This window comes from Centroberyx gerrardi, chromosome 8 (genome assembly GCF_048128805.1).
Source record: "Centroberyx gerrardi isolate f3 chromosome 8, fCenGer3.hap1.cur.20231027, whole genome shotgun sequence".
NCBI lineage: Eukaryota > Metazoa > Chordata > Actinopteri > Beryciformes > Berycidae > Centroberyx > Centroberyx gerrardi.
Genome location: NC_136004.1, coordinates 29454363 through 29468529, shown reverse-complemented (window position 1 = coordinate 29468529; position 14167 = coordinate 29454363). Strand labels below are relative to the sequence as shown.

The 14167-nt window shown below is 40.7% G+C and overlaps 1 protein-coding gene across 1 annotated transcript in view; it reads left to right on the top strand.

The window, feature by feature from the left end:
* Nucleotides 1-13216, top strand: part of dmrt1 (doublesex and mab-3 related transcription factor 1) — a 31271-nt gene extending 18055 nt beyond the window's left edge. The window contains exon 5 of the mRNA XM_078285335.1: nt 13056-13216. Within this exon, the coding sequence (XP_078141461.1) occupies nt 13056-13216 (161 nt within the window). The remainder of the gene's footprint in view (nt 1-13055) is intronic.
* Nucleotides 13217-14167: the final 951 nt, after the last annotated feature.

The window sequence follows — 14167 nt, the reverse complement described above, 5'->3', positions numbered from 1 at the left end:
TAACTGCCCTCCCAGCCTCCGGCGCTATGGATGGGCTAAATACCAGTGTAATTGTCTGCTCAGGGCACAAGCACCGTTGTAATGTGTTGTACAACACCACCATTAACACAAGCCTGGGGCTGTGGAGACATTAAATGGCCGGGGCTGTGTGGTTTATGTCCTCTTCCACTCTCTCTCTATTTCTCTCTCTCTCTCACACACACACACACAGTCACACTGTCCAGCTTTGAGAAGCTTGAAGAGAAAAGAAAGGGATGGTGCTTAACACTGACTTATATTACAGCTTATGCTGTTTATATGTGTGGCACAATGCAATCCTCCATGGATATTCCCATTGTCCTGTGTTCCCCCACAGTCTGGTTACACAGTGAATCCATTAGGTGACAAGGAAACGGTATTTCGATAGTGTCTTGCTTCCGTAATTCGGCGTATTTACAGTTGAAAAAGGATGTTTGGGTGGGACATAACACGGGGAGAAACTGTCCAAAAGTTCAAAATGCTTTTTGCATTATCTTGAGCTGTTACAAACTTCGGATTCTTTAAAATGAATAAATTTCAGGCACCAGGACACAACTATAGTATCTTAGGAAAAGGAAATTTGGTTCTTTCTCTTTGGTTGAAAGTTGTGAAGTTGCAGGTTGGGCAAGAGGAGGGAGGGCAAAGAAAGTAGTTGTTAAAATGAACAATCATACAGTACACTAACTTGTCAGGCAAGTATCAGATTAAGATGTATTTCTGGCTAATCAACATCCCAACAATCACACTATCACAGCACTATTATAACATTTAAAAACATTTAATCACAGCATGAATACCTAATCACAAAATGAATACTGCATAGGGCTTGTATGGAAATGAAATCGGTGTGTAAAATACAGCTTCACTCAGTCATAAACCGGATGTACAGTACTCTCCTCTCCTTTTATGCTGTCCATAATGTGGAAGTTGTTTGACTGATAATAATGTGCATACAGCAAACTGAAATTTTAGTCGGTGTAATAAAGTTGGGCACGATGTCTTCCTATCTAATCATGCTCTTGTAGTCACTTTGCTTGCATTGCTGTGAGCAGCAGCGGAGGCTCAGAGCGGATTGACAAATGATGTTTCCCTGGCAGCTCTCTGAAACAGCTGAGCGACTTGGATAAACACATTTGGCAGTTTTAGCACCGCGAGAGGCGTCCTCCTTTCCATAGCAATATATTTCACTCCTCTTGTGTCCTTTACTTTGGCATTTTTCTTACCCTGTCGACTCACAATGAATCTCTTGTTTAAAATGTAATGATAGAAAAGTCCCGCAAATATTGATCGGCCGCCTCAGCTCATTATTGTATATCCATAACTTTTCGACGGATCGCGTCAAAAGGCCCAACGATAGACTGACAGGCCATTTTGTGAGTTGATGGGGCACAGTAGCCGAAATGGAGATTTAGCATAGGGACGAGGGCCGTGTCACGCCTCTCCGGCAGTCATTTCCACTGGGGACAGATTGGTTAACAATGCAGGAGCAGAGGTTCCTCTCTGCTTAATTAGCCTTTGACCCCGGCACTGATGCCTTCTGTCAGCCTGCGTTGGCCCTGCAGCTCCACACCAAACCAATAATGGGGATTTAAGTGTTTTCTGACCCTCGGTGATGGCTGTGTAAAAGACTGCATCCCTTGGAACAACTGTCTCAACAGCTCTTCATTTGGAAGATGAGAGTGAGAAATACGTGGAAGATTTTACTGCACACGCTATAGAATGAATAGGCCGAATTTATGATAATGCAAAAACTATTATTTGACTCTATATTTAGTTCGGTGAATAAGGTGTTTGATGTGGCTTGAAATTAGCAGCAGCTCCGGCACCGCAGCCAGACTTACTGTAGGAGCAACGTTCACAGTTAAGTGTCGGCACTTGTGGCATTTGCTTCTCCTGGCAGTTACACTCCTGAAGCCTTGACTCCTTCTGTTATAAATGTATCTGGTGAGCATTTCCTTGTTCTTAGTAAAACCACACGATCAGCTTTAAAATGGATGGAACCAAATCAGATTTTAGTTGAGTGACAAAGTTGCTGTCATAGGTTCTAGGTGTTTTGGCACATGCCTCACATGAAGAAGAGCAGTTCTCTCTGGCTGCCTTCACTTCACTGCAGCTGAAAGTGTCCCAATTCTGATTTTTCATTCACATGTGACACATATTTGATTTTTTCTAATCATTATGAAGAGCAAAAAGCGTCATGGAGTCAAATTTTTTCGATTTCCGATCTGGACCGCATGGATATGTGGCACAAAATCAGGTCCTTGCATGCGCCCTACATGCGACTTGTATTTGAGCGCTCAATTTGGAATTTGTCAGCGTTGCCATGACAGTGAGTAAAACTTACATCATTCACCTGAAACAACGGTTATAGTCTTGGCACCATGGCAGCTTGCCTGAGCAGCGTTAGCATGGAGGACAACGAGACACAACAATGGACAGAAAGACAAATATCGGCCTTTATTGGTATTTGGGAAGATTTAAATTCAATCAAAACTCCAAGGCACATAACGTAACTTAAATGTGTTGGAAACAAGCTTGAGAAGTGTAGGTACAAAAACAGATGACTTCTTTTGTTATTGTTACTCTGCTTGTCTTTTCAACACCGCTGTCAGTTCATATTGGTGTCAGATATGAGTTAAATCCTAGAAGAGAAATGAACAGCCATCCAAAACCTCAGATTTGAGCAGCAGTTGATCATGAAGGCCTGCAGTGACCTGGACTCCACTGCTCAGTGTTCAGTGTTCAGCCTGGTGTGTTGAAAGCCGCCTGCCTGCCTGTCTGCTCTTTGACTGAGTTTTCTGGACCATTAAGTCCTGCCGCTGGCCTAATGATGAGCCAGACGCCCGTGTCGTTTCCACTGAGCGCAGCGTCCGTCTCTGCGAGGGTCGTCCTCAGCCGGTGCTGGACCTCCCGGCCACACATGGGACCCTCTCTCAAACTGGCCAGGGACAGTTTTTTTATTTTTTTTTATTTTTTTTAGACACAGCTCGTATCATTTTAATGGGGGCCATTTCATCTCAGGGCAACCTTGTCATGTGACAGGCAACTCTTCATTCTTAAGGTTGAATTTTTGCTCCTGTGATAACAGCTTCCACTAAGTACTCTTGGATAGCATTGAAACACTCTGAAATTGATTGGTTTTAAGTAACTTTCAGGTGCACTGAACAATGTCACATTGTGTTTGAGCATTAGTTACAAATATTAATGCAATAACTTCCCATTAATGTAATAAACCATTAGGATGATAACAATTTGCAGCTAATGGTGTAATAATCCTGTTAACATACTAAATTTCCCATTAATGTAATGATGTAACCTACCATTAACTTTTTCCTGTTAATGTAATCATTATTATATTAGGTTTTATGTATAAAATATTTACATATAATGCTAAAGCACTGTGAGTGGCAATGTAAGCTGTTCATAAAGATCACCAGCGACCTCTTCTATACACATTCATCCCTTTTTAACTTTTAACTGTTAGTTAATAACCAAATGTGTGAATGGATGACAGTTGTGTATTGAATCAGTACAGTTTAGATTTTCTAAAACTTAAAATTTCAACCTTCCCGTTCAAGCAATAAAGCCCAATAATGTTACAAGTATTACGGAAAAAAAAAAAGAAGCCTTTATTACATTCATGGGAAATGTATTATGTTAATGGGATTATTACACTATTTGCTGCACATTTTAATGATTTATTGTGTTAATTGGAAGATTTAATTGTAAGAAGCATTAATTGTTTTCAGATATTGTCACACACTGTTCATGCATTAGGGTCTGTTAGATGTTTTACAAACTCTCTTAACATAAGGCATCACTACAACAGTGCAGAATCGTGTGTGTGTGAGTGTGTGTGCATGTGTGTGTGTTTACTTAAGTGTTATCTACCCACATGACCCTTGTGTACGGTGGATGAGTGTAGAGTATGAGACCCACAGAAGGAGCTTATCCCTGCTGGATCAGACTGAATTACCATCTCTTCTCACATCTGGGCTTTTGTTCCCCTCCTTGGCAGCGGCAGAAATGATTGCGCCTTCATTCACTCCCTCCCTCCCTCTCTTAACAGGACAAGGGGGAGGTTAAAAAAGCTTCCTTTTGTTATTCCACACAAAGACTGTTTAATAGTTTGGAAATCTTATACAGAGTGCTGAGTGACTGGGAAAAGGGCAAAAGTTCATTTATGAGAATAAGCTCTCCTTCAACGTCCCCGGCAGGTAAAGTCTCTCTTGTTACACAGTCGTTTTACACTTTTACACAACCAAGTTCTTGTCTGATCTCCTGGTTCCACCACAGCCAAGAACATGGCAGAGGAGCTTTGATAAACTGTAAAATATCAGTGTAAAGACCTTTTCTCTGTGTGACATTAACCTCACAGTGTTAGACAATATCTGTAACATTTCAGCCACAGCACTGAGCTGTCACAGCAGAAAAATACAAGTTTCTCCTATTGAATCTGAATGAGCTCAGTAATTTGAGCCTCATTGTGGCAACTGTTGGCTGTTAAGAATAAGAAAAGATATTAACTTTTGATACTTGCTTGTTCAAAACAGTTTTGTAGATGCACAATAGATAGATATTAGATATTAGTACACTTGGATCAGATATTGGACTGCTTATTTTGATTTTTGCTTCTAGAATTAGCCAGTGCAGGTGTGCATGTCTGCTACTTGATAATCAGAATCTGAATAAGAAATACTTTATTTGCCAAGTGTAATAAATTTGCAGAAATTTTCCTTGGTGACATTGGTGCTGACAACTTACTGTGCGTTCACATGGCAAGTAACTTGGCTGATGGGTCGCTCTATTCTGACCAATTGTGGGCGGGGCCAGAGGCTTCAATTGTATTTATGTAGCAGTCTGCAGCTACAAAGTTTTCAACAGGCAAATTGTCTATTTTTGCTGTTTTGCTATTGCCTTTCATAACGTTGCGTTATTTTGATGAGTTAACAAAAGCTAGCAAGCTCTAATTAGGTAGCATTAACTGAAAATAAACATCAAAAACTCAAGAAAATGACTTCAGAGCTTCGACCCCAACGGTGGATCCAACTGTTCTTCAAGCCTCGTTTTTGAGACGTTTATTCCTGCAGTTTTTCAAACAAAAGTTGTAGAGAAGAGTTGTAGAGGGAAGCTTTGAATGAATGGAATCAACTTCTCATCCATTTTGCTCTTGTTCATGAAACAAAATCACTTCAGTAGGGAAACAAGGAAGCATGGAAACCTGATTGGCTGTTGACAGCCGATGACAAGTTAAGCCTTGTCTGACTTTTCTCAGGTGACAAACTTGTGGACCGTCCACACATCAGTTTCCTCTTGTCGCTCAGCTCTACAGGAAATGAATGAGCTGCTGCTGACTTGTTAATCATGTTGCTCACAGTGTGAACACGAGCTTAGTTTCACACAACTTACTGACGTGCGTGATACAAAAGCAGCAGGATCTCACACACAGTGCAAGAGGACAGTACAAGACATACAACTGATAGCTGCTATACTGCTACACATATCACTATACATACAGTAGGTCCGTTCACTATCTATGTACGTTACATTTTATGTCAGTATGGTCCAATCTTAGGACACATTAACTGAAACTTAACCTGCTTGGAGAGTGTATCTGAACGATCATTGATAAGAACGAATGGAGTCTATTCATATCATTAACGGGTGTGAAAGACCTAATTGAGAACAAGCCTCTCTGATGTTTCAGCGCGGCGACATTAATCTGTATTAAACGAGAAAGCAGAGGACAGTCGGACGCGGCTCAGAACATGCGGGCCGCAGCATGTCGTGATTTAACATCCCCAGTGAAACTAACACGTCCCGTCGCATTCAGCCTTTAATTACATCATAGATTTGCTGCTGATGAACAGGCAGAGAATTAACAGTGAACTGGCTAATTCACAGCCGCTGCCCCTGACCACCCTCTCCCCCCCACCCACTTGGTATTATTGCTGTACAAGTAGACCGCTGGGAAAAAAGACCTGTGTGCACTTAGCTACACAAACATTAGTATTAACGATTGGGCTGCCAGTTTGGAATTGGTGACAAACTGCAGACGGGCAGAAATCTGAGTCCGAAACCAATCAGGAAGTTAATGAGGAGAAAAATTACTCTTTTTTTTCCCCTCCTCCTACCACTGCTGAGGAGGAGAGAGAGAGAGAGAGGGAGAGAGGGAGGGCGGTACATGCCGAGCAAGCCTGAATGAAGCCAATCAAGTCAGAAGCATCAGGGAAACTCAGGACATCGGCTCTCGTTAATGTCTCTAATTGAATTATCGTTGTGTAGGCCTGATTGAAGTGCTATTCTGATGAAACATTAAGATATGTGTGACACTGTATGATTATTGGAGTTAATATGTGTGGAAATGTTTGTACTTGCCGCTTAGGTTTCCTTTCAACATTTAAACTTACATTTTTGGGTATCAGCTGAGAACTTGGTGGTCAAAAATCTCAGAAAGCAAAAATGATGGATCTTAAACTACATTTTCACTAATGATCCAGCTTCTAAAATTATGTCCTCAGTTATTGTCTTTGCAGCCACATTTTTTTCAATGGTCAGCTTTCCTGTTCAGGACCAGATGTTCATCTGATGTCTAATGATCCAACGTTCGTTCTGTTCTGCCTACTTTGCTGTCGTTTTTGGACAAACAACTAGGGTTATTATTATTATTAAACCTTTATTTAACCAGGTGAGTCCCATTGAGATTACAAGATCTCTACGGTTAAGCCATTAGAAGGAGTAAACAACAGTGAAATAACAGTGGAATAAAAAATATCTGAGTACTAAAATTTTAAATCTAGATTGTTATTCCATCGGTTAGTTCTTCAGTGCTTCATGTCATGTAGATGGATAGTTTTAAATGAGGATAAAAGGATAAAAAAATATCACGAAAGTCCAGAAAGAGTAGTTTAATTAGTCTACTGTCCTGTGTTGTAGCGTATGTACTGAAAATAAGGTCAGTAAAATGCAGCTTTGCAATATGAAACCTTCAGATGATACATTGAGTGTCTTGTTACAGGAGCATGTAATAAACCCTACTGTTATTCAAAGGGGAAATGCCATCAGGTTGAAGAATTCATGTTAGTCCCATGGTTTTAGACGATCCAAGAAATATTTTTGAACATGAACTCCGCTCTCCCAAAGCCAGTGTCCTACATCCAGTGTCGAAAAATATAGGAATGACATCCTTAAACCCTTAAAATGAGTGTTGTTTCCCTAAGTGCTTTAGATCTTTAACTCTAGGAAACAAAGCTTAAAATTCTTATCAATCAATTAGCCAAAATATACTAATTGCATGAAAAATAAAACCTGGAGTAATGTTATTTTCCAGGCATTCAAAACTAAATTTTCTTTCAAGAATCACTCTTCAAACAGATGAACCCACTGAGCGGTCTTATAGCTGGCAGCAGCACAGTGTTATTAGTTTCTATCTGCTGTACCTGGAGAATGAGTGTTAAAATGGCTGGGCGCACATAGCTTTCTCACATGTTTATTGTAAAAGAGCTTTCACGCTTTCATTTTTGTGTTTACTGTCTTCCCTTTTGAAAACAAGAATGCTGGGCGATTCAATCTGCTATAAATCCCCTGCTTTGGTAAGAATAATTTTATATTGTGGGTCAGAATCAGATGAATACAGCGCTAACAGAGAGGCCCATTCATTTTGGAGCGCTGATGTATTGGATATGACTCTCCTGGTTTATCTGTCTCACAATAGTATTTCTCTTCTCCCTTTTTATTTACTCGCCTTACGTAGACGTTTTTATTTTATGTGTGCTGCTGTACTCTGTACCTATCCTAGAACACGAGGCAATATTAATTTATCATATTAATGACTTTGAGGAGTATCCAAGAAAGAGATTTGTAGCCCCGATACCTGCGAGAGACTTGAGGTCTATCTGTTGTTTTCCAGTGCATAAGCATACTGTTCACACTGGGACAGCATGGTGTGGTTTTCCATTATGTTTTTTTGCATAATTCAGTTCGGTAAAGGTACATTAGAAGTGGTAAGATACCCAAACACATTGCTGGTAGGGATGTTGATCTCACATGGGTGACTGAAAGTTACACCATCAAGAAGTATTCCAATGAAAAACTCAAAAATATGTGTAGTATCTATAGTAGTAGTGTCTTCACTGCATATAAATACCAGGCCAGGTCACAGTGATGCCTCCATTCAGAGTAACTCTAAGTCTTTCTATCATTCCTATTCTGATACTTGTCCACATAAATCTTTTGTCTTTCTTTGCTACCGTCTGATTTTCTGCCTTTCTTAGCAGGATGCCTTATCTCTGTCATGGAGAAATGTATTATACCTCAACTATTTGTTTTGTACAATGTTCCCAAATTCTCGGGATGATTGATTCATTTCGATTCATTTGTCCAGGTGAGAACAATGCCAATCAAACTCATGTGGCACCAAATAACGGCACCAAGACGTCTGAAAATACAAGTCTCAGTCCTCTAACAAGAGAACTGTGGTGCGGTTTGTTCATTCGAACCAACTACAGGAAACAATCCCAAAACGGGTTTATGGGTATAAGAAGACCTTTGATGACATCCGATAGTCAGCAGTTCCTCATGCTTGGAAAGCCTAGCATAACAAAATGAAGTCTGGACCGATGGCAAGGCAAGGCAAGGCAGCTTTATTTGTATAGCACATTTCATACACTGAGGCAATTCAAAGTGCTTTACAGAGTAATAAAAAATACAGTAAAGGTAAAAATTTTACAATTAAAAAGTGCAAAAGTACAGACAAGAGATCCACAAGATAAAAGACTTAAAAAATAAACTAGTGCAGTTCAAATCAAGTGAAATAGAAAGATAAAAGAACAAGAGGATTAGAAAAGTGAAAAGTGCATTAAAATCACATTCAAAAGAAAATAAAAAAGATATAAATAAATAAATATTACAGTGCAGATGAGTGTTGCCCTAGATTTCTTAAAAAGCCCTGGCGAACAGAAACGTTTTAAGCCCTGATTTAAAAGATTGTAAAGTGGAGGCAGACCTCAGATTTTCTGGAAGTTTGTTCCAGGCACGAGGAGCATAAAAACGAAAAGCTGCTTCTCCATGCTTTGTTCTGACCCTGGGAACAGTAAGCAGACCAGCACCTGAAGACCTGAGGGGTCTGGTGGGTTCATAACATTGAAGGAGATCAGAAATGTATTTTGGTCCTAAACCATTAAGTGCTTTATAAACATGCAACAGAATTTTAAACTCAGTTCTTTGGCACACAGGAAGCCAATGCAGTGATCTCAGCACTGGACTGATGTGGTCCATTTTCTTAGTCCTGGTCAGAACCCTGGCAGCAGCAATCTGGATGAGCTGCAGTTGTCTAATAGCTTTTTTAGAGAGACCTGTAAAGACACTGTTAAAGCCTACTAAAAATAAATGCATGAACAAGTTTTTCAAGGTCCTGCTTGGACATGAATTCTTTAATTCTTGCAATATTTTTAAGGTGATAGTAGGCAGATTTTGTAATTGTCTTGATGTGGCTGTTGAAGTTTAGGTCAGAGTCCATAACTACATCAAGATTTCTGACTTGGTTTTTAGTCTCCAGTGAGAGGGATTCAAGGTGAGCAGTGACTTTAAGTCTCTCCTCTTTGGCACCAAAAACAATTATTTCAGTTTTATCTCTATTTAGTTGCAGAAAATTGTGGCACATCCAGTCATTGATTTGTTCAGTGCACTTATTTAGTGAGTCTATTGGACCATAGTCATCAGTTGATAAAGCTATGTAGATCTGTGTGTCGTCTGCGTAATTATGATAGGAAATACTGTTGTTTTGCATAATTTGAGCTAGTGGCAGCAGGTAGAGATTGAACAGAAGAGGCCCAAGGATCGACCCCTGGGGAACTCCACATGCCATTTTTGTTCGCTCAGATACGCAGTTACCAATAGATACAAAGTAGTCTCTGTCTTGTAAGTAAGATTTAAACCAGTTTAGGACTGTGCCAGACAGCCCTACCCATTTTTCCAGTCTGCCTACCAGTATGTCATGGTCTACTGTATCAAACGCAGCACTAAGGTCCAATAAAACTAGAACTGAGATTTTTCCGCAGTCCGTATTAAAACGAATGTCATTTAAAACCTTTACTAGAGCGGTCGCAGTGCTGTGGTGCGACCGAAATCCCGACTGGAAGATATCAAGCGTATTGTTGGAGGTTAGGAAACTGTTAAGTTGTAGGAAGACAACCTTTTCAATTATTTTACTTAGAAACGGCAGATTCGATATGGGCCTGTATTTACTAATTATTGAGGCATCAAGGTTATTCTTTTTCAGAAGGGAAATCACCTGATAAAAGGGAACTGTTGATGCAGTAAATCTGATGCAATACAATCAAAAACATTCTTAAAAAGGTTTGTCGGTAGACTATCAAGGCAGCAAGTAGAAGACTTTAGATGCAACACCACTTATTCTAGTGTTTTGTAATCAACTGGATTAAACTGTGACATGTTAGCTAGATTTGTTTTGTGTAAATACAAAGGTGACAGAAATTTTACTTGAAATGGAGGTGCTGACTTCTTGTCTAATCTTCTGAATCTTTCCAGTAAAAAAGGAGGCAAAGTCATTACATGACTGAGTGGAGAGCAGTTCAGGGGCTACTTTCACTTGGGGGTTAGTCAGCCTATCAACAGTGGAGAATAAGACACGTGCATTATTAATATTTTTGTTGATGAGGTCAGAAGAAAATGATTGTCTATCTCTCTTCAATTCCAAACTGTAGATGCATAGTTTTTCTTTGTAAATGTCGTGATGAACCCTGAGTTTTGTTTTTTGCCACCTGCGTTCAGCTTTCCGGCACTCTGTTTTTTGGAGCTTTACTAATGTGGCATTTCTCCATGGTGCCTTTCTCTTACCAGAGATTGCTTTAACTTTTGCAGGTGCAATATGGCATCAATATTTGTAATTTTCGAATTAAAATTATCCACAAGATCACTGACAGAGGCCAAAGTGAGAGCAGGTGACGTGGAGAAAGCCTGGATAAATGATGTGCTGGTGTTCTCATTGATATACCGTCTTGAGATTACATCCTGGTATGGATCTCAGCAGTGACAGTCATCTCAAAGAAAACACAGTAGTGGTCAGAGAGAGCAACATCAGTAACCAACACCTTAGAGATATTAAGACCATTCGACATAATTAAGTCCAGTGTGTGGCCCTTGCAGTGGGTGGGCCCTGACACATGCTGAATCAGTCCAAAATTGTCCAGAGTATAATGCAGTTCTCTGGCACTACTGTCCTTAGTGTCCTTAGTCAACATGATAAACAACATGTTAAAATCACCAACGATAGCCTGACAGTCAAAGTCAATACAGTTAAAAAACAGTTAAAAGTAAAACACGAGAGGATGATCTCAATACAAGAGCAAGATATTCAAAGGTTGCAAACTTTCCAAATTATATCTGCTTGCACTGGAAAACATTATTATAAAGGGCTGCCACTCCACCTCCTTTCTTGTCTACTCTGACTTCGTTCGTAAAACTAAAATTAGGAGGGGCTGATTCAATAAGAACAGCAACAAAATGTTAAAATTGTCAATAAAGTTCACCCTGTGAGCAACACAATCTGCCAGCTATGTGTTGAGACTGAGGAGCCTGCTGAAAGTTCCAGCTCCCCTGTTGAGTGTCGGGATGGGGCCTGAGATAAATGCCTGTACAGGCAGCTTGCCTAGCAACTCCATCAAGTGGGTGAAGTCCTCTTTCAGTAGTTCAGACTCATATGGTTTCCTGGGGAGAACGTCATATGATCCCGCGTGAACAACAATCTTCTTCACGTTCTGTTGGCTGGAGAGGATCTCCGGTAGCAGCTCGGCTACTCGCCTGACCGTAGCATTAGAGAGAAAGCAGTTGACCATCGTCGAGCTCCGGATAGCTTGGGTAGTGGCTTGATTGCGAGATTTTCACCGACGATAGGTATTTGCCGACGAGAGTATTGGAGTTTCCTCTTGTTTTTGTTGTTGTTTCGTCCGCTGCCCCTACGACGGACGACGTCTGACCACAGCTCACCAGGATTAGAGAGTTTTGGTCTAGCACCCTTGCTGTGCCAATAGCCCATATCTGTGGCGAGCAGCGGTGGGGATGCCTCCGGGGCCAGTCCACCTTGTGGCTCGGAGATGGTGTCGGTCGGGTCTGTAGCGAGTGGCGGAGGGGATGCCTCCGCGGCTGGTCCATTTGCGGTTGGGTCAAGCCAGGGGAGAGTGTCAGCTAGGTCCGTAGTATGGGTCGTAGTGTCGGAGTCTGTACTTTTACCAGATGTTTTTACATGAGGAATGCGGGCTGAAGACTCAAACAGCGTGTCAATGAGCTGCTCATCCTGGTTAATTTGGTAAAGTGTAAGAATCCTTCCTTCCAGTTCAACAATTTGCTGTGATAACCGAAGGCAGCCAGCACAGTCAGAGCAGGAGGAAGAGTCACTGACTTTAACCATTGGCATTTTCCCACAGTAACAATAAAAAATAAATAAATAAAAGATAAAAAAAGAACAGCAACAGAAAAAATACTTGTTAAAATTGTTGGTCAGCGGGGAAAAACAGGAAAATATTGCTGAAAATAGATAAGCAGGCAGGGAACAAAGCAGAGAGCGTCTGGTCAGAGAGAAAGCTGTTTCAGCTGTTTCTTCATGTGTTCTTACTGGTATGAACAACAGAGAAGGTGAATTACAGCAAGGAGCGCAGTCCATCATTCTTAGCTAAAGTCCCTGACAGGTCACCAAAACTCTGTCCAATAAACAAGCTACTTGTGAGTCATGTGACTTTTGTTTACAAGCCTGTGTTTGCTTGTAATTTGGCAGTGTTAAGCTAAATGAACCAAATACAAAAATGCAACAAAGTCAACTTTTCCACTACAGTTTGGACCAAAGAAAACAAACTGTAGTGGAGTAAAATAATGGATCAGATTAATACTCACCGTCAGTGGTGAAAAAATGCCATCAGTGCATTCCTAGTCTGAGACAGCTGCTCTCCTCGTTGCCTGCCTCCTCAGTGCTCTTCTCATATGTGGATCTGCCATCAGGACTCTGTCTGTCTTATTTCCTGCAGCCTTCTTGCCCGGCGGCGGCGGCGCTGGCGGCCACGACTCCACCATGGCCTACCTGTCCATCAACTCCCTGGTCAGCTCCGATGGCAAGGCGGAGTGCGAGGCCGGCGCAGAGTCGGCCAACTTCACCATCAACTCCATCATCGACGGTGCGGCCAAGTAAAGGATCTGCAGCGAGGGATAGCAGATGGATGCGTACGAGATTTCTTCTAGGATAAAATCATCGTGTGATCAGTTGAGCAAAAAAGTTGACGTTCTTGCAAAACAATTTTGTAGTTTAAGATTTCTCTGATGTTTCTGTGCAGGAGACATGAAGAGCCAAAGTTCAGTCGCCGGTTGCCGTCTCAGTGGGTCATTTAATTCACTGCTGTAGTTGTTGAGCCTGTGGATCAATGTGTGTACTGGCTTCAAAAAGTTCCTAGATTTAACCAGAGTTGTTTGGGGAGCGTAGTTGACAAAAGACACTGATTTTACACTTTCCTGATGAACTGAAGCTAAAGGTTTGGTGGATGATCACTGTAACTTTAAGGCTTCCAACTTTGTAGTTTGTCTCCATATTCAACCCAAGAGATCTACAAGAGGATTTTAACAAATATGAATTAGAATTCATATATTGAATAAAACTCCACATTGCTTGAGGCTGTTAAAGCTTTTGTTAAAGCTAAAAATAAAATCAGTAGTCTTAAGCAAAGCAATTGCAAGGGCTGGAAAGTGCTTGAATTTAATTTGATAACTTTACAAACCCAGTTTCACCACATGAAAGAGTAGCACTCTTCAGCATTAGGCTGTTATCTATTTGGATAGTTCTTTTAAAGTTGGTCAAAATCTTTGGAAAGACAATGCAAACATGTTAATGGCTAGGCTTACAGTTAATCATTTTCTTTAATTATCATTTGTAAACTAGATATGCGCAGATCATTCAGTGTATGCTGTGACAGTGTGATTTGATAAGGTTGTGCATCTTATTTCCTCTTCAGAAAGCAGTTGTTAGTGCAATGTGGAGCTTGTGTTATTATTTAAAAGATTAGGTGATGCAGCACCCAGGATAATGATACTGAAATCCTATATAGCCTAAATTGTCTAGTACAGTCTCCAAACAATATCAGCTATCAGT